The 18,542-nt window shown below is 36.3% G+C and overlaps 1 protein-coding gene across 10 annotated transcripts in view; it reads left to right on the top strand.

Moving 5' to 3' along the window:
* The window catches only part of NBEAL1 (neurobeachin like 1), a 205,692-nt gene that overhangs the window by 71,268 nt on the left and 115,882 nt on the right, over positions 1–18,542 (top strand). For 8 of the 10 annotated variants that reach the window (XM_009182816.4, XM_009182820.4, XM_009182815.4 and 5 more), the window contains 3 exons: positions 2,990–3,296; positions 4,212–4,318; positions 17,435–17,521. In XM_009182816.4, coding sequence (XP_009181080.2) covers positions 2,990–3,296; positions 4,212–4,318; positions 17,435–17,521 — 501 coding nt within the window. The remainder of the gene's footprint in view (positions 1–2,989; positions 3,297–4,211; positions 4,319–17,434; positions 17,522–18,542) is intronic. The other 2 variants (XM_003907834.5, XM_009182819.4) reach the window with 1 other exon arrangement.

Below are 18,542 nucleotides of genomic sequence, written 5' to 3' on the forward strand. Positions count from 1 at the left end.
GAAATTTCCATTTCTACGTTTTATTTGTCCTGTCCTTTTTATTTTTTGGCACCTAGCCAGAGTCCCTAGTTAGGTTTCCAGGTGGACTATTTGACTTTCTCCTCTTCCCCCTAGTAGAAGAAAAGAGTCTCCTTGTAGTGAGAGGGGTGGTGACCAGAATCTTGTTTTTCAGTGTAAGTTTGCTTAATCACATTCCAGTATTAGCTGATTTCCTTCATTTGGGTCATTATCTCTCCATTTCTATCATTTCTCTACTACAGTGAAAAAAATGAATAAGTATACAGGAATGAAAATGGAAGTGGCATTGTTATGACTAATGTAGAAATTGATTGGATCCCCTTCTCTTTTTGAAAACAGAGAGACTTGTTCTTGTTAGTGCCTAGGGGTAGTCAAGCCCCGAGAGACCTCCATAATGAAACCTAACACTAAAATCAAGTAGATACTGGAAGTCCAATTTATTATTTTATGTACCAAAAATCCTTGTGATCCAGGCACAGCTATAGTGGGATTTCTATCAAAGTTGGAAAGTTGTTTGTTGAATATGGCATTAGTACAAGGGTGTTTCGATGAATTGAATATATAAAGGCTAAAGAATGGTCATGATGTCAGGCTGGGCGCGGTGGCTCAAGCCTGTAATCCCAGCACTTTGGGAGGCCGAGACGGGCGGATCGCGAGGTCAGGAGGTCGAGACCAGCCTGGCTAACACGGTGAAACCCCGTCTCTACTAAAAAAATACAAAAAAAAAACTAGCCGGGCGAGGTGACGGGCGCCTGTAGTCCCAGCTACTCTGAGGCAGGAGAATGCTGAGCCAGGAGAATGGCGTGAACCCGGGAGGCGGAGCTTGCAGTGAGCTGAGATCCGGCCACTGCACTCCAGCCTGGGCGACAGAGCGAGACTCCATCTCAAAAAAAAAAAAAAAAAAAAGAATGGTCATGATGTCATAAAGATCAGAAAAATCAAAGTCTGATTACTGGTTTCCTTTCCCAAAGCATCATATCTGGGCTTCCCATTGGCATATTTGAAACCTGTTCTGTTTTGTGTTATGTTGAAAACAAAGATTTTGGAGCCAGACTGATCTAGGTTTGAGTGTCCATCTCTAACTAGTTGTGTGACCTTGGATAAACTAATTACATATGTTTTAGTTTATTAATTTATAATACAGAAATAGTAACATTTGTGGGATATTTGTAAGGACTAAATGACATAATGTATGTACAGCACTTAAAGTATTTGTACTTTTAAAAAGTAAGTAAATAACAGTTTTATCAGTTAGATCTATGATTTGCTGTATGTAGCAGTTAATAAAATTAAAACAGCTTAAGTTACTTTTCTAATTAAAAACAAAGTAATAAACAATTCAGAGTTAATCTGGTGCCTCTGGGATCTTCAGGGACTCAGTTTTCTTTTGAATGTCAATCTGTCATGCTTACTATTCTGTTTCATGCTGCAAGATAGCTTCTAGAGTTCTGGCCATTATGTTCACATTTGGGGCTCTAAGATAGAGGGGGTAAAGAAGAAGGATGCAAACGGCATGTGTCAAGTATCTTTTAAAGAGATACTGAGGCTGGGCATGGTGGATTACTCCTATAATCCCAGAACTTTAGGAGGCCGAGGTGGCAGGATCTCTTGAGCCCCAGAGTTCAAGACGAGCATGGGCAATACAGGGAGACCCTGTCTCTATAAAAAAGTTTTGTTTTTAATTAGTCAGGTATGATGGTGCACACCTGTGGTCCCAGCTACTCAGGAGGCCAAGGCAGGAGGATCACTTGAGTCTGGATAGTTGAGGCTGCAGTGAACCGTGATCATGTCACTATATTTCAACGTGGGTGACAGAGGAAGACCTTGTCTGAAAAAAATAAAAAGCAAAATAAAGAGATACTGAAAAGCTGATACTCCCTGTCTTTTGATCTAATTTGCCAAACTTGATCATATGACTGTGGAGAAGGAAAACATGTCCACAAAAAAATGTAATACAACTTGCTTCCTTGGCCTCCTTAGCAGCAGGGGAGGCTAGGAAATGTGAATTTATTCTGGGTGGTCATGTGTCCAGGAAAACATCAGTTTCTCTGAATAAGGAAGGTGAAGGAGACTGAATGTTGGGCAGGCCATTAGCAGTTTCTTCCATAGTAGTAAATATTGTTGTTGATATTATATATTATATTGATAATTATTGATGAAAACAGTCCTAATGGCTTAAGTGCTATTTCAGGTAATTTTGCATAACTATGTTCTGTTTCATTATGTCATAATTTGACAATTTAGGGCAATACATATTGTTTATTTCTGTGTTTTTCTGGTCACCTTGACATATAGCTACCAATTACTTAATGTATGGAATTTCAGAAGTATGTTTGTAGAATCAAAACCAAACCAGTCATCTTATATATTTAAATCAGTTGTGATGGACTTTCTGTAACCAACCTGAAAACCTGAGAGACACTTAATCGATTTGAGGTTGTTTTTTATTTGTTTCATTTTGCCTAAGAAATCCAGGTTTAGGCAGTTCTGGGTTGGTACAGTAACTCAATAAGAACATCAAGGACTGAGGTCCTTCAATATTCCTATTCTTTCTGTAGCCTGCTACTTTAATCTTGGACTTATCTCTTCATGATATAAAAGTGGCTGCAAGCATTATGTCTACATTCTAGACAGGAAAAGGTGAAAAGCCCAAGGGCAAAGGGTCCTTCCCTTTTTATTTATAAAGTGATACCCTCTTCATAGGCCACTACCATATGTCCTTAACCAGAACTATATCACATGGCTACCCTTAGCCACAAGAGAGAGTGTAAAGTGAGTTTTCTGAGAGGAAGGGAAGATTTAATATGTATGAACCACTAGCAGTGTCTATTAGAGTATCTGTTACAAATTTTTATGTGTTTATTTATTAAAAGAAAAGGTTGCCTGCAGATGTATTAAATTCTTATTGTTGCAAACATACAGAACTCTTCATTAGGTTTAGTTTTCATTTTTATTGTCTCTAATATTTCAGAGGAATGCTTTACAAGCAATTTCTCCAGCCACTATGGAAGTTCTTATGCGAGTTTTGGCAGATTGTGATTCCTGGGAGGATGGAGATCCTGAAGAAGTGGGTAGGAAGGCAGAACTAACTCTGAAGTGCCTTACAGAAGTGGTACATATCCTTCTCAGTAGCAATTCTGATCAGCGTCAAGTGGAAACCAGTACTATTCTGGAGAACTATTTTAAATTGCTAAATTCAGATCATTCAGCTTTACCTAATCAAAGAAGGTCCAGACAGTGGGAAAACCGATTTATTGCTCTACAGATCAAAATGCTGAGTAAGTATTACATAATGACAACTTTTTCTGAGTCTGTTTTTAATTTTCATATCTACCACTTTCTCTTGAAATACAAGGCCGTTGTATGGAAAGCATTGATTGTTTAATTCAGATATCATGTGAATGCTTAGACTTTGACTTCAAAATAATTTATATAGAATTGATGTGTTTGTTACACCCTCTTTGCTTTAACAATAACAAAGTCAAGTCTCTATATTGTTTTGACAGTGTAATCTCCTAAATGCATCAATGTTAAAAAGAAAATTAGCTATGACTTTGAAATTCTAGGAAAAGTAAATTTTCAGAAAGCACCGTTTGTAGTAACCTATGGTAAAGAGTCCCATACAATCAATTTTGTATGTGCCTCTATAACATCTCTGTAGAGGTCACTTCAAAAATCTGCCCTTTCTCTAGAGGGCCTCTGTTTTTGTTTCTTTTTTTCCTCAGAGGCTGTGTGTGTGTGTGTGTGTTTGTATTTCTCTTCCCTTCTCTTTGTGTTGGTTGTTTTGTGTCATTCTGCTTATTTATCTCTGTCTCTCTGCTCTGCAAGCTCCTTCACCAATATATTATGATTTCTTATTGTATTCCTATGTAAGGTTGTTAAATACAAATATAATTAACTGATAGTTCCTTATAGAAATAAAATGTTTTAATTAGCACTAAACTAGGAAATTCAGATAGTAAAAAGAAAATTCTTTATATTTTGCCACCCACTCATAACAAACGTTAATGGTTTGGTGTATAGCTTCTAAAGGCATAAAAATGCTTTTATGTGTTTTTGTGTGTTAGTGTCATTTAAAAAATACTGAACATCAAAATTGTTTTAAAAATTAAAAAGAAAAATGATTAGAGTAAATGTTTGTATGATCCCAAATTTTCACTTTTACATGGATGATTTTCTTTTTATTTTCCTAGATACCATCACAGCCATGTTAGATTGTACAGATAGGCCTGTTCTTCAGGCCATTTTTCTTAACAGCAATTGCTTTGAACATCTCATACGACTGCTACAGAACTGCAAGGTATTTTTCTATTATTGTTGTTGTCTTTGATTTTAAGAAACTATTTTTTGTTTTTGTTTTAATTCACATTTGAACATATTTTCACTAATTTTTCTACTTAATCTCTGTTTGCATTTAATTACATAACCAAGTTTTATCTTGAATTGAAACTAGTATTAAATCACTCATAATTGTCTAAATACTTTAAAGGTAGTCAAACTGGAATTTCTTTGTATGGGAAGAATTTCAGTTCATGAAGTATATTATTTTCATTCCATCCAGAAATATCCTTGAGGCCCTTTAAGTAATTAGTTGCTTCGGAGCTCTTCTATTTGTGTCTGAATGTACTAAGACGAGTCTTTGAAAAACAGTTGTTTCTCATGGAAACACTGTCTTCTACCACAGTTTGTAGACCCCAAGTTACATATCCTATAAATACAGGCCACTGATTATAGGGAGTATTATATAAAACATGTGGATTGCTTGGTGCAAACCTATTACTCCAACTCAAATTGTATGTCATTCACTGAATAATGTTTTTGTATAAGAAATATATATATATTTTTTTGAGATGGAGTCTCGCCCTGTTGCCAGGCTGGAGAGCAGTGGTGCAATCTGCAACCTCCACCTCCTGGGTTCAAGCAATTCTCCTGCCTTAGCCTCCTGAGTAGCTGGGATTACAGGCACGCACCACCATGCCCAGCTAATTTTTTGTATCTGTAGTAGAGATGGGGTTTCACCATGTTTGCCAGGATGGTCTCCATCTCTTGACCTCGTGATCCACCCACCTCAGCATCCCAAAGTGCTGGGATTACAGGCGTGAGCCACCGCGTCTGGCCAAGACATAGCTTTTTAATTAAATGATTTATTTAACCAATATTTATTGTGTGCCAATTGTGTATCAGACACTTTTCTTTTGAGGTCACAAAATATATATTGTCTTCATAATGACTATAAATTAGGCAAGAAGTTTCAGAGCGAGAGTTTCAGTTTAGTTCTTTTTGACTTCATGACCATTGTTCCTAACTTTTACACTATGTAATAACCCAAATGATGATTTTGGGTGTTTATTTCCATTCTTCTCTCCAAATATGTGATATTTTTGCATAATTTAAATAAAATTCATAAATGATTTGATGCCCTTTCAGGGTCAAATAACATTTTTTATTACAATTAAAGTAATACATACTCGTTGCAAATGGAAACATTGATAGCATATTGATTCTCCCATACAATATTAATTCCAAAATTGTTGCTCATAGATGAAAACTGGTAATTCCCATATTTCCTAATGTAAAAATATGTATTTCTATTAATGAAAAAGATCCCACATCAAGCTGAATAATATCAATAGGATACTTTTGTAAATATGGTTTTGATAGCTCAAAATCATATTATAGCACTAATACAGACAGAATTTTGAAGCAACTAACTACTTGATAACCTTTCCATTATCAGTGTCAACCTTTTCTGCAGTTGTTCAGAGGTTGTGGAAGTTAATGCAGACTTGTAGAAACTTTATTATGTTTGTAAGTGAATTTTGCACAATGTACGATTGTATTTTGTAGCAAAACAGAATTTTGATGCCAAAATATGAAATATAGAGAACAGACTTCTTGAAACATTAAAAAAAAATTTGTTTCTGAAATGTCAACACACTCATCTTTTCTACATTCATCTTTTTTGCTGTGTATCACTGTGGCCACTCTTTAGTCTTTCTAGAATATTACCCTTTCTAAAAATACTGGCATTCCCTGTTTGGTTCTAAGCTCTCTTTTCCAACCTTTCTTAATTTGCTTATCCTTTGGATGTCTCCATTTTGGATGTGTGGCTTTCGATATCATCTGTAATACCCAAATTTCTTCCTGTTAGTTCAGCTCTGTTGAGGAATTCCACTTGAATGTCTCTCAAAAATCTCAAATATGCCACATCTAAAATGGAACAGTTCATCCCTTACTCTTTTGTCTCCTCTTTCTTATTCCTATAGCTGCGTAAGTTGCTCAGGCTGGAGTGTGGTGGTATGATCTCAGCTCACTGCAACCTCTGGCTACTGGGTTCAAGCGATTCTCCTGCCTCAGCCCCCCAAATAGCTGGGATTACAGGTGCCCGCCACCACGCCTGGCTAATTTTTGTATTTTTAGTAGAGAAGGGGTTTCACCATGTTGACCAGGTTGGTCTCGAACTCCTGACCTCAGGTTATCAGCCTGCCTCAACCCCTAGAGATGCTGGAATTATAGGCGTGAGCCACCATGCCCAGCCTGCTTTTCCTATATTTTTAATTTAAGTCAAAGGCACCGTTATCTACCCAGTTTCTCAAAGGAGAAACTTGGAAATCAGTCTCGACTTTTCCTGATCTCTCATCTCCCACATCTGCTTATGTCACCAAAGTTGACAATTTCATTTTTCAAACATCTCTCAAATACAGCCTTTTATTCCCACTGTCATTGATTTATTTCAGGCTTTAATTTTTTTGCCAGATTATTGCAACATTTTGTTGTTTTCTCCTTTTTCACTCTTTTTTTTAAGACAGTCTTGCTCTGTCGCCCAGGCTAGAGTGCAGGCGCAGTCTCTGCTCACTGAACCTCCACCTCCCGGGTTCAAGAAATTCTCCTGCCTCAGCCTCCCAAGTAGCTGGGATTATAGGTGCCCGCTACCGCGCCTGGCTAATTTTCATATTTTTAGTAGATACGGGGTTTCACTACCTTGGCCAGGCTTGTCTGGAACTCCAGACCCCCTGATTCACCCGCCTTGGCCTCCCAAAGTGCTGGGATTACAGGCGTGAACCACCGCGCCCAGCCCGTTTTCACCCTTATCCTCTTCTACACTGAAGTCAAAACTATCTTTTTGATACATCAACGTTATCATATCAATCCTTTGCTTAAGATGTTTTCCCAAACTATGAAAAATTCTAGTGATTTTAAAATATCCATACCATGACTTGTACAAGGCTCTAAGACATCCGACTCAAGGCCTGCCTCTTAAGCGTTTCTTACAAAGACTCTTATTAAACCCTTCATGTTTTCTTATTCATGCTTTTTAAATCTATCTCCTTGATGCTTTTATAGCTACTTGAAATAATTTCTTTTTTACTCTTTAAAAAAATTACTACATAATATTTTCTGATGCTGCTGGGTCTACATGGATACATATTAGTATCTTTTACAAGTCTGTGAGGTGACAAACGTTTTGTGTTTCATACTCAACTGTGGTCTGTTTGAAGGCAAGCAGGCTGACTTTAATCTCTTCTCTCCCATCATTGGGTATTTGGCACTCAGTAGAAACTTAATAAATAAAATTGAATTGATTAAATTTGCGGTTGGTTGCCTAGCACAACAGGATTATGCTAGGGTAGGGGAGCAGAATAAATATCAAAAGCAAAATGTGTTTGGTTTAAAAATTTGCTTGGCTGCACAACTCTCTGCCAAAGAAGGGGCATAAAAATGCTTTTCCTCTTCCCTTTTCATCTTTACTTTATAGCCAGTATTTTAGAATCTAAAACTCAGGCTTATTTTAAAAGTATTAGAACAGCTACATCATGTATTATAAAAAATAAACTCCAATGGGAGACTACCCTCCTTTTATGTATAACTACGTTACAAATTTTAAATTATTATGCTATGTATTGGAATATGATTAATTTGAAAATTAGGATTCATTACAATTTTTTTTCACTACCGATAAGTCTTTACTTATTCATTGTATCTTCCCAGGGAAAGGAGGAGGGAAGGGAAAAGAGTCAGCATGTATATTGCAAAATGATTAGGAAATGGGAAAGGAAGTATCCAGTACAGCAAAATCAACTGTCAAATAAACCCCTCAGTGATGGGGTCACCAAAGCCCAATGGAGCTCAGTCTCCTGCAGTTAAGGAATGAGGGGAAGGAATCAGGAAAAGAACACACTGGTACTCTCCCTCTTTCCCCATAAATTCAAGATTTCACACAAAGCTTTGGTTTCTAGCAGTAAACATGGAGTTATATCCTTCTATCTCCTATTAAACAGTCTTGTGACCACTTTGACCTAAGTTTCTTATACCCCCATAAAATTTCCAGAGTGACTTGGATATGCATTCATATTCCCTTTCTTGCCCTCCTGACCCCGCTTTCTACATGGAAGGCGCCCAATTGTTTCTGTCTGCTTTAAGATTAAAGATTAAGTAGGTTCGACCCATCCAAAATACAGCAGTGTCCTAAGTATTTGACATGAATCACATCAAGAAAAGGTCTTGACTTGCGAGACTGCAAACTAGGGATGGAGAGTCCCTAGCTGCTTCTGGATGTTTGCATAAATTATTTAGGAATTGCAGAGATACCCCAAGAATTAACCATGTATATGTGTGGGTGAATAGGTTTCTTTTGGAGTAGGGGAATATAAAAGAGGGCAGAGTAGGAGACAAGTTTTCAGGACAAAAGATCTGGTCCAGTAGGTAACAGGGTAAGGAGAACAGAAAAGAAAGGATGGTTCAAGATTCTTACTTTAGGCCAGACGTGGTGGCTCACACCTGTAATCCCAGCACTTTGAGAGGCTGAGGCAGGCAGATCACCTGAGGTCAGGAGTTCGAGACCAGCCTGGCCAACACGGTGAAACCTCGTCTCTATTTAAAATACAAAAATTAGCCGGACATGGTGGCATGCTCCTATAATCCCAGCTATTCAGGAGGCTGAGGCAAGAGAATCACTTGAAACCTGGAGGTGGAGGTTGCAGTGAGCCGAGATCACCCCACTGCACTCCAGCCTGGGTGACAGAGTAAGACTCCATCTCATAAATAAATAAATAAATAAAAGATCCCCACTTTGTTTCAAGTCTTTTTGCCTGTTGCAGAAAAGATGTCAAAGATACTTTAGCTATTTTTCTCTCAATACAAAAAAGAAGCTTGTAAACAGTAAAACCCTAAAGGAATATGGAGAGAAACCAACAAATATTTGCCATCTAGCGATCACCAACTCAGCGAAGTCCTCTGAAGCTCAAACAAATACATTAACTAGAGGCAGGTGGCATTTAAGAGAAACGAGAACCTAGGATCAGACACACACCACAAAATTAGGGGTCAGTTTAACAAACCTAAGCTCTAAAATACAAAAGAAGCATATTCAGCTTCGTAAATCTTAAGGGTCAGTCTTATGTTACAATTTGAAACCACATTTTAAAGGCAGTTACTTCTTTTTGCAGAATCAAATGTTTTGACCATTTTTCTCTAGGACATCGTGGATGTTGCAGTAGAGGAAATGCCTGTGTTCAGATGAATAAATTTACTGAATCTCTGCTTTTGTCTCTTTTCTGAAAGTGATCCTTCTCATTTTCTGTTTTAACCTTATAAAGAATAAAATTTAATTGATTAGAAATATTTTCCTTTGCCATTTTGAGAAAAATGTTTTAAAGTCAAATTTCAGGAAAATCTTTCTTTAACAATGAACATATCTTGCATCAGCTACTGATGGGGCATAATTTTAAAATAGGCATATTGAAGTTTATTTTCTGATATATGGATTGATTTTTTAAAGGCATGTTTAAATTAATTATTACCCACATAACTGGCTTGAATGTTTGGCTGTAATTTATTTCACCTTACAAGCTCTCATGTAAGAAATGGCACATCTTTAAAAAAAACTTTTTTTATAGATTTAGGAGGTACAAGTGCAGTTTTGTTACATGGATAAATTCCATGAACTCTAGATTTTTAGTGTACCCATTGCCCAAATAGTGAACATTATATCCAATAGATAACTTTTCAACCTCGAGCCTCCTTTCGCCCTACCTTTCAGAGTCTCCAGTGTCTGTTACTCTACTTTGTATGTTCAGGTGTACCCATTGATTAGCTCCCACTTATAACTAAGAGCATCCAGTAGAAGTAGCATTTTTTTGTTTGTTTTTTCGTTTTTGTTTTTGTTTTTTTTTGAGATGGAGTCTCGCTCTGTCGCCCAGGCTGGAGTACAGTGGCCAGATCTCGGCTCACTGCAAGCTCCGCCTCCCGGGTTTACACCATTCTCCTGCCTCAGCCTCCCGAGTAGCTGGGACTACAGGCACCCGCCACCTCGCCTGGCTAGTTTTTTTGTATTTTTTAGTAGAGATGAGGTTTCACCATGTTAGCCAGGATGGTCTCGATCTCCTGACTTCGTGATCCGCCTGTCTCGGCCTCCCAAAGTGCTGGGATTATAGGCTTGAGCCACTGCGCCTGGCTGAAGTAGCATTTTTTTACTTTTAAGGTAAAGCTTAATTTTTCTCATTATGAAAATATTCTTTTTGTTTTATAGGCAAAAAGGTAAATATAGAAAAATAAAATAAATTATATATGATTATTTCTAGTCTGTAGACATTTTTAAAGTCTTTTAAAAAATAATTGTGGGGCTAGGCACGATGGCTCATGCCTGTAATCCCAGCACTTTGGGAGGCCAAGGCGGGTGGACCAGTTGAGATCAGGAGTTCGAGACTAGCCTGGCCAACATGGTGAAACCCTGTCTCTACTGAAAATACAAAAAAATTAGCCAGGTGTCATGGCGCATGCCTGTAATCCCAGCTACTTGGGAGGCTGAGGCAAGAGAATCGCTTGAACCCAGGAGGCAGAGGTTGCAGTGAGCCTAGATCACACCACTGCACTCCAGCCTGGGCAACAGAGTAAGACTCTGTCTTAAGTAAATATAATAAAATAAAATAAAATAATTATGTTAAAATTATATGATATAAAAATTTAGCATCTTAACCATTTTTTATTGTATACTTCAGTGGTGTTAAATACATTTACATTATTGTGCAGCCCATCTCCAGAACTCTTCATCTTGTAAAATGGAAACTCTATACCCATTAAACAGCTGACTGGTTTCCCCTCTTCTCAGCCCCTGGAAACCACTATTCTACTTTCTGTGTCTATGAATTTGACTACTCTAGATATCTCATAAAGTTGGAATCATATAGTATTTGTTCTTCAATGACTGCCTTATTTCACTTAGCATAATGTTCTCAAGATTCATCCATGTTGTAGCATGTGTCAGAATTTCCTTCCTTTCTAACACTGAATAATATTCCATTGTATGTAAATACCACATTTTGCTTATTCATCCATCAGTGGACATTTGGGTTACGTCCACCTTTTGGCTACTGCTGTGAATGTGGGTATACAAATATCTCTTCAAGATATCATTTTCAGTTCTTTTGGGTATATACTCAGAAGTAGGATTATTAGATATATGATAATTCACTTTTGAATATTTTTTGAGGAACTTTTATGTTGTTTTCCATAGTAAGTACCATTTTATATTCTTAACAACAGTGCACAAAGTTTCCAATGTCTACACATCCCTGCCAGCACTGGTGGTGTTTTTTTCTCTTTTTTGATAGTAGCGGTCCTAATGGGTATGAAGTAGTATTTCATTGTGTTTTTGATTTGCCTTCACTAATGATTAGTGATATTGAGCATCCATTTTGTGTGCTTATTGGCCATTTGTATATCTTTTTTGGAGAGATGTCTGTTCAAGTCCTTTGCCCATTTTAAAATCAGATTTATTATTGTCTTGTTGATTTGTGAAGTCTTTTTTATTATGCATTGTTAACACTAGTGTGAGCATTTGATGCATATAATTTTGTACTTTTGTTTCATTTAAGATATTTCATTATTTTCATGTGCCATAATTTTAATGTCTACATAATATTGTGTTAAGTGGATGTACCATAATTTACTTAATTCCACCCGGCTAGTAGAAACAATTTGTTTCCAGAATAGAATTTTACTTCCAGTAGAATTACTAGGTCATAGGACATACACTTTTCTTATTTGTTTTTTAAATTAGGGAGCAGAACATTGTATAAAAACAAGTTGTAACTCATTGGAAAATATAGAAAAGTAGAAAAATAGCAGAAATATGGTTAAGGTTCTTGATATGTATGCAATTTGCTTTTGAATTTTTTTTTTTACTAATTTATACATGTAGCAGCAATGTGGAAGAGTACATAACTAAGCTGGGCACGGTGGCTCATTCCTGTAATCCCAGCACTTTGGGAAGCTGACGTGGGCAGATCACAAGGTCAGGAGTTCAAGACCAGTCTGGCCAATATGGCGAAACCCCGTCTCTACTAAAAATACAAAAAAAAAAAAAAAAGAAAAATTAGCTGGTGTGGTGGTGTGTGCCTGTAGTCCCAGCTGCTCAGGAAGCTGAGGCTGAAGAATTGCTTGAACCCAGGAGGTGGAGGTTGCAGTGAGCCGAGATCGTGCCACTGCACTCCAGCCTGGGCAACAGAGTGAGACTCTGTCTCAAAAAAAATAAAGAGTATATAGGATATTTCCATGTATCATGATGGTATCAGAAATTTTTTAGAGAGCTTCTTATAAAGCCTTTGTAAATGAAACTACTTCAAAGAGCTTTTACCTTTCTATTTGAGGTATTCTTTTCAATGATTTCCTGCTGAAAAATACCAGGGCTTAATTCTATGAGAGTAATTCAGAATAAAGGTTTTAGTATCAACTCCTTGAATTTTTTCACACTGTTTTGAGGAATATCTCTGAAAGGATTTATGTCACTTCATTGCAGTAAAGAACAGCATCAAAATCAAATAGTAAAGAATATATTGATGAAGTAAATTGTTATAAAGACAAATTCAGTGATAAAGGCAACATCTCACATGTGTAAAGAATCTGCTAATCGGCCGGACACAGTGGCTCACACCTGTAATCCCAGCACTTCGGGAGGCCGAGGCAGGCGGATCACGAGGTTAGGAGATCGAGACCATCCTGGCTAACACAGTGTAACCCTGTCTGTACTAAAAATATGAAAAATTAGCCAGGCGTGGTGGCACGTGCCTGTAGTCCCAGCTACTTGGGAGGCTGAGGCAGGAGAATCACTTGAACCCAGGCGGCAGAGGTTGCAGTGAGCCAAGATCGCACCACCGCACTCCAGCCTGGGTGACAGAGCGAGACTCCGTCTAGAAAAAAGAAAAAAAAGATGACCTTTATAAGGTCATCTCTAGGATAGAATATAGTTCCTACTAAAATTTATTAGCATTGGTTTTTCTTCAGTATCTGAAACTCAGGTATAACAAATTTCTGATATGAATAATATCTTTTTAAAAAATACAAAACTGTTTGTCATAGCTATCATGATGGTGAGTTAATATTTGTTCTTTATAGGCCAAAGTTTCTTGAAATTTGTATCTGGAATCTTGACCTTTAAAAGTTAATTATTTGATACCACCTATCACATTTTGTTTTGAAATAAAAATGCTAGAGAAGAAATCCCTTTAAAGAGGGAAAACCAGCTGGGCATGATGGCTCATGCCTGTAATCCCAGCATTCTGGGAGGCCGAGGCGGGTCAATCACTTGAGGTCAGGAGTTCGAGACCAGCCTGGCCAACATGGCGAAACCCCATCCCTACTAAAAATACAAAAATTAGCTGGGCATGGTGGTGCACATCTGTAATCCCAGCTACTAGGGAGGCTGAAGAATCATTTGAACCTGGAGGGTGGAGGTTGCAGTGAGCCATCCAACCACTGCACTTCAGCCTGGGTGACAGAGCAGGACTCTGTCTCAAACAAAAACAAACAAAAAACGGGGAAAACCAAGCTTTGGGACCTGGGCCTTCCCTGCTGGCAGTAATAGTCTTCCTTATTTCTGGAATATTTTTTGGTCAGAATCACTTTAGATTTATCACTATACATTGAAGCCATTAAGTCGTCGCAACAAAGGGGAATCTTTGAAAGAAGCTTTTAAACTTCTTCATTATACAAATAAGGAAAAATGTCCTGAGGCATTAAATGATTAGCCCAAGGTCAACACTAATAATTGATGGAGGTAGAATTTCTAACCCAGGTTTTCTTACCCTAAGTCCATTGTAATATATAATTTTCTAATTGTATTACTGGAACTTAGGATCACTGTTTAGTCAGTAGGAAAAAATGTTTTCTGTATATTAAATATAGGAGAATCAAAGGTTTTATTGATATAAAAACATTTTATGGAAATAGTTGATATGATTCCTGAATATATAAAAATCTTTGAAATATTATGAAAACCTAAGTCCCCAAATATATTGCATGATGCCATAGATGTCCATGGTTGCTTTGTTTAAATTATTTGTTTGTTAGTAAAGAATGAATCCTTTATGTTCTTTTTTTATAGTAGTATATAGAATATACTATATAGTATATAGTAAATAGTATATTTATATAGTAAATAGTATATATACTATATATAGTAATATATTATATATGTATAGTATATATGTTTTATAATTATTTTATATATAAATAAAATAATTTATTTTATAATTAATATTATATATGGTATATATATAATATATAACAATTTAGTATATGTATATTATATATACTATATATAGTGTATAGTAAATAGTATATACTATATATAGCGTATAGTAAATAGAATCAGTTTTGCTATTTAGACTCATTGGAAACTTTGGCAAATAAAGTTTAAAGTATCATAAACAATTTATGAATCAGATGGACAACCTTAAGCTGACTGCTGCTGTTTTCATGCTTTCTTTTTGTATGAGATTCATCAGCCTATTTAAGTATGCATTGATTTCCTTAAGTATTTGTGTAAAGGCTCCTTGGCTTGGCAAATGAGTTTCATCATACTATAGAGTACTTTACAATTCCATGGAATCATACATTTAACTTTTATGATAGATATGATGAACCTTAAACATTTATCAGTTATTTTGTTTTACTAAATTACAGAGATATGATTTGAATTAATGTAAATTTTTTAAGTTGCCCAAAGATACTTGAATTAATGAAAAGAATAGGCCGGGCACAGTGGCTCACGCCTGTAATCCCAGCACTTTGGGAGGCCGAGGTGGGCGGATCGCCTGAGGTCAGGAGTTCGAGACCAGCCTGACCAACATGGGGAAACCCCGTCTCTACTAAAAATACAAAAAAATTAGCCAGGCATGGTGGCATATGCCTGTAATCCCAGCCACTCAGGAGGCTGAGACAGGAGAATTGATTGAACCCAGGAGGTGGAGGTTGCAGTGAGCCGAGACTGTGCCATTGCACTCCAACCTGGGCAACAACAGTAAAACTCTGTCTCAAAAAAAGAAGAGAAAAGAAAAGAAGAAAACTATATCTTCAGTAGCAAGGAGAAGAATTCAAAATCATTACCTAGTCTTTATGGCTGCTAAAATCTTGGTGTTTTTGACTGTTTCTTAGAGTAGATTTTTAGAAATACACTTACTGGGTTAAAGAGTAAGAATTGTTTTTAAAGATTCTTCTTACAGATTGCTATATTGCTTTCTGGAAAGATTTTACTCATTTTTACATTGACCAGTTTTATCTATTTGTTTCCCTTTACCTAAATATGAAATATTATTCTTTTAAAAAGACTTTGCTTGTAATAATGCCACCTTTCATTTGTTTTTTGTTTGTTTTTTTGAGTCACAGTCTCGCTCTGTCACCTAGGCTGAAGTGTAGTGGCTCTATCTCTGCTTACTGCAACCTCTGCCTGCCAGGTTCAAGTGATTCTCCTGCCTCAGCCTCCCAAGTAGCTGGGACTACAGGCTAATTTTTCTATTTTTAGTAGGGATGGGGTTTCACCATGTTGGCCAGACTGGTCTCAAACTCCTGACCTCAGGTAATCCGCCCACCTCAGCCTCCCAAAGTGCTGTAATTATAGGTGTGAGCCACCGTGCCCAGCCGACATCTTTCATTTGTTAAGTTTCTGTTATGTGCCAGATACTGTGCTAATAAGCTAGCGTGGATTATGTCATTAAATATATATAGCTATTTGATGAGGTATTTTTCTCCCTATTTTTGAGAAAAGCTTGGAGAAGTAGTTTTCCTTGAAATCAGACAGCCAATAAGTTGCAGAACCAAAATTCAAACTCAGGTCTCTGATTCCAAGGCCTGTAGTGTATATATCAATTTATTTTTATGTTAAGCCTTATATATACTCTTGCATAACATATAATACCATACCTCTATGCAGTTTATTTTATATTGTATATTTCAGCATGTAACTCGACCTTTTGTTTTCTCATTTCTGAAATAATATAACTTCCTAAGAACCTTCTTCCTTAGGATGCTCTTAATAAATTCCTTTATAAATCTAACTGTCTCTCCCTTTGAATATCATTTGAATTTTCTTTCTCTGTACTCAAATTGTGGGCAAGGCGAAGGCCTTCTGGGATGCTGACTTTTATATACTGAAACTAAAACACTTGATTTCTTTAGTTTATTGGGAAGAGGGTAATGCCCATGTATGCTAGAGATAATATCAGTTTTCTTTTACAGAATATAAATGAATATAAATGAAGCTCAATTCTTGATGACTTTGGAGAATACTTTTAAACTAATGTTTTAACAATATGTGTGGTCAGATAAATTTTGGAAATGCTGCACCCTGACCTCCCTTGTCAAAGTACACATTAGCATATTTGAGAAGTACTTCTAGAAAGAACCATTTTTAAAGTTAGTTTGATAGCACTTCACAAACTTCCTTAACTATAGAACCATACTGGGTGTTATGTACTACAGTATCTTTGGTTTGTGTCAGTAACAGCTTTCCTTCTTTTTTGTGTGTATTAGTCCATTTTCATGCTGCTCATAAAGACATGCCTGAAACTGGACAATTTGCAAAAGTTTAATGGACTCACAGTTTCATGTGGCTGAGGAAGCCTCACAATCATGGTGGAAGGTGAATGGCACATCTCACATGGCATCAGACAAGAGAATAGAGCTTGTGCAGGGAAACTTCCTTTTATAATATAAAACCATCAGATCTCATGAGACTTACTCACTTACCACGAGAACTCCCACTAAGTTTCTCCCACAACACGCTGGAATTTGGGGAGCTACAATTCAAGATGAGATTTGGGTGGGGACACAGAGCCAAACCATATCACTGTGAGGCATTCTCTGCTGATTCTTTAAGAATTTAGGAATATTAACTAATCCTAATTATTGCCATTGTTTCTTATTTTAGTAACTTTGAATTCCAATAGAGAAATATCTAAACTACTATTAATTCATAATCCAAAAAGTGAATAATCTTTAATTTCTAAAAGTGTAGTATACTTCCCAGGGGAATTCTTGGGTTTATTTTCAAGAGACATGGAAACCCATTTAAGCTTCATTGCTGCTTGTAGGTAACAGTTTAATGTTCTTTCTCCATTATTCTTGTCTCTGTTTTTAACAGCTGTTTTTAAATGCTAACAATAAGGTGGCAGACAAGAACGAGAAAGACCTTGCCAACAAATTACTGACAGAAATGAATGAGGACCAGGTATCTACATAGCCTGCATCTTGTTTCAGCTGAAGTCCAAAATCAGCCAATGGGAATAACTATTCCTGTGCTTTTCTTCTTATGTCCTAAAATACACAAACACTGTCAAATTATAATATTCATTAATTATTTTTGAAAATTGCTAAAAAGTTAAAATAAAAATTGCTTTCATCTAAAGGATAAATATCTTGGTGATTGATACAAGCAATCAATACCATTCCCTCTATGTGTATATGGTCTTTTCAATTTGAGGAGATATAAAGTACAGGAATGGAATCTCAGTATCAATGCTGTCCACCTGGTGGTGACTTTTCTAAGCACTGTGGTATATTGGGACCTTAGGGCTTTCTTTGTGAATATGTATGGTCATTGTTAATATCTTGATTCTTTGCTTCTTATTGACAAGTGATGATTATAATTCAGTGGACAACCTGAATCTTGGAGGAAGGGAAGAAGATGCTGAACTCTCTGTTAATTTAGCGTAAAACTTGACTTTTTGTATTCTAGAAATTCAAGTCTATACAGGTATAATAAAGCAAAAATATGTAATTTATGTTGCTTCTTTCAATACATTAGGTAATCTAGTTTGAAAAAAAACTACCTTTAAAAATTGATGTTATTTTTCTCTTCCAAAATATTTGCAAGAAAACTTACATGATGTCTTTTATTAACATTGTGTTAACGTCCAAGTTTATAAATAGAATTTTTGTGTAATAAGATACATTATCAGCTTATTTTTTATTCTATATGTGAAGTATCAGTTTACAGAGTATTGTTTTAGAGTTCTCTATAAATGTTAATTCCTCTTAAGGCCTACTTATGTAGATTAATAAAACAATTATTATAGTCTCTTAGAGGTTCACATTACAATTCCAAATTGTAAGTGATTCTGTGCTTTCATGATTGTCTAAGCCCGATATAACAGTCATGTTCAGTTTTTTAATATTCTTGATGTTAGTTTTTGTTTTTGCTATAAATACACTGCCCTGGAATTTAACGTATCTCTTCTTTTTATTGAAGC

The sequence above is a fragment of the Papio anubis genome, chromosome 10, assembly GCF_008728515.1.
Source record: "Papio anubis isolate 15944 chromosome 10, Panubis1.0, whole genome shotgun sequence".
Lineage (NCBI taxonomy): Eukaryota > Metazoa > Chordata > Mammalia > Primates > Cercopithecidae > Papio > Papio anubis.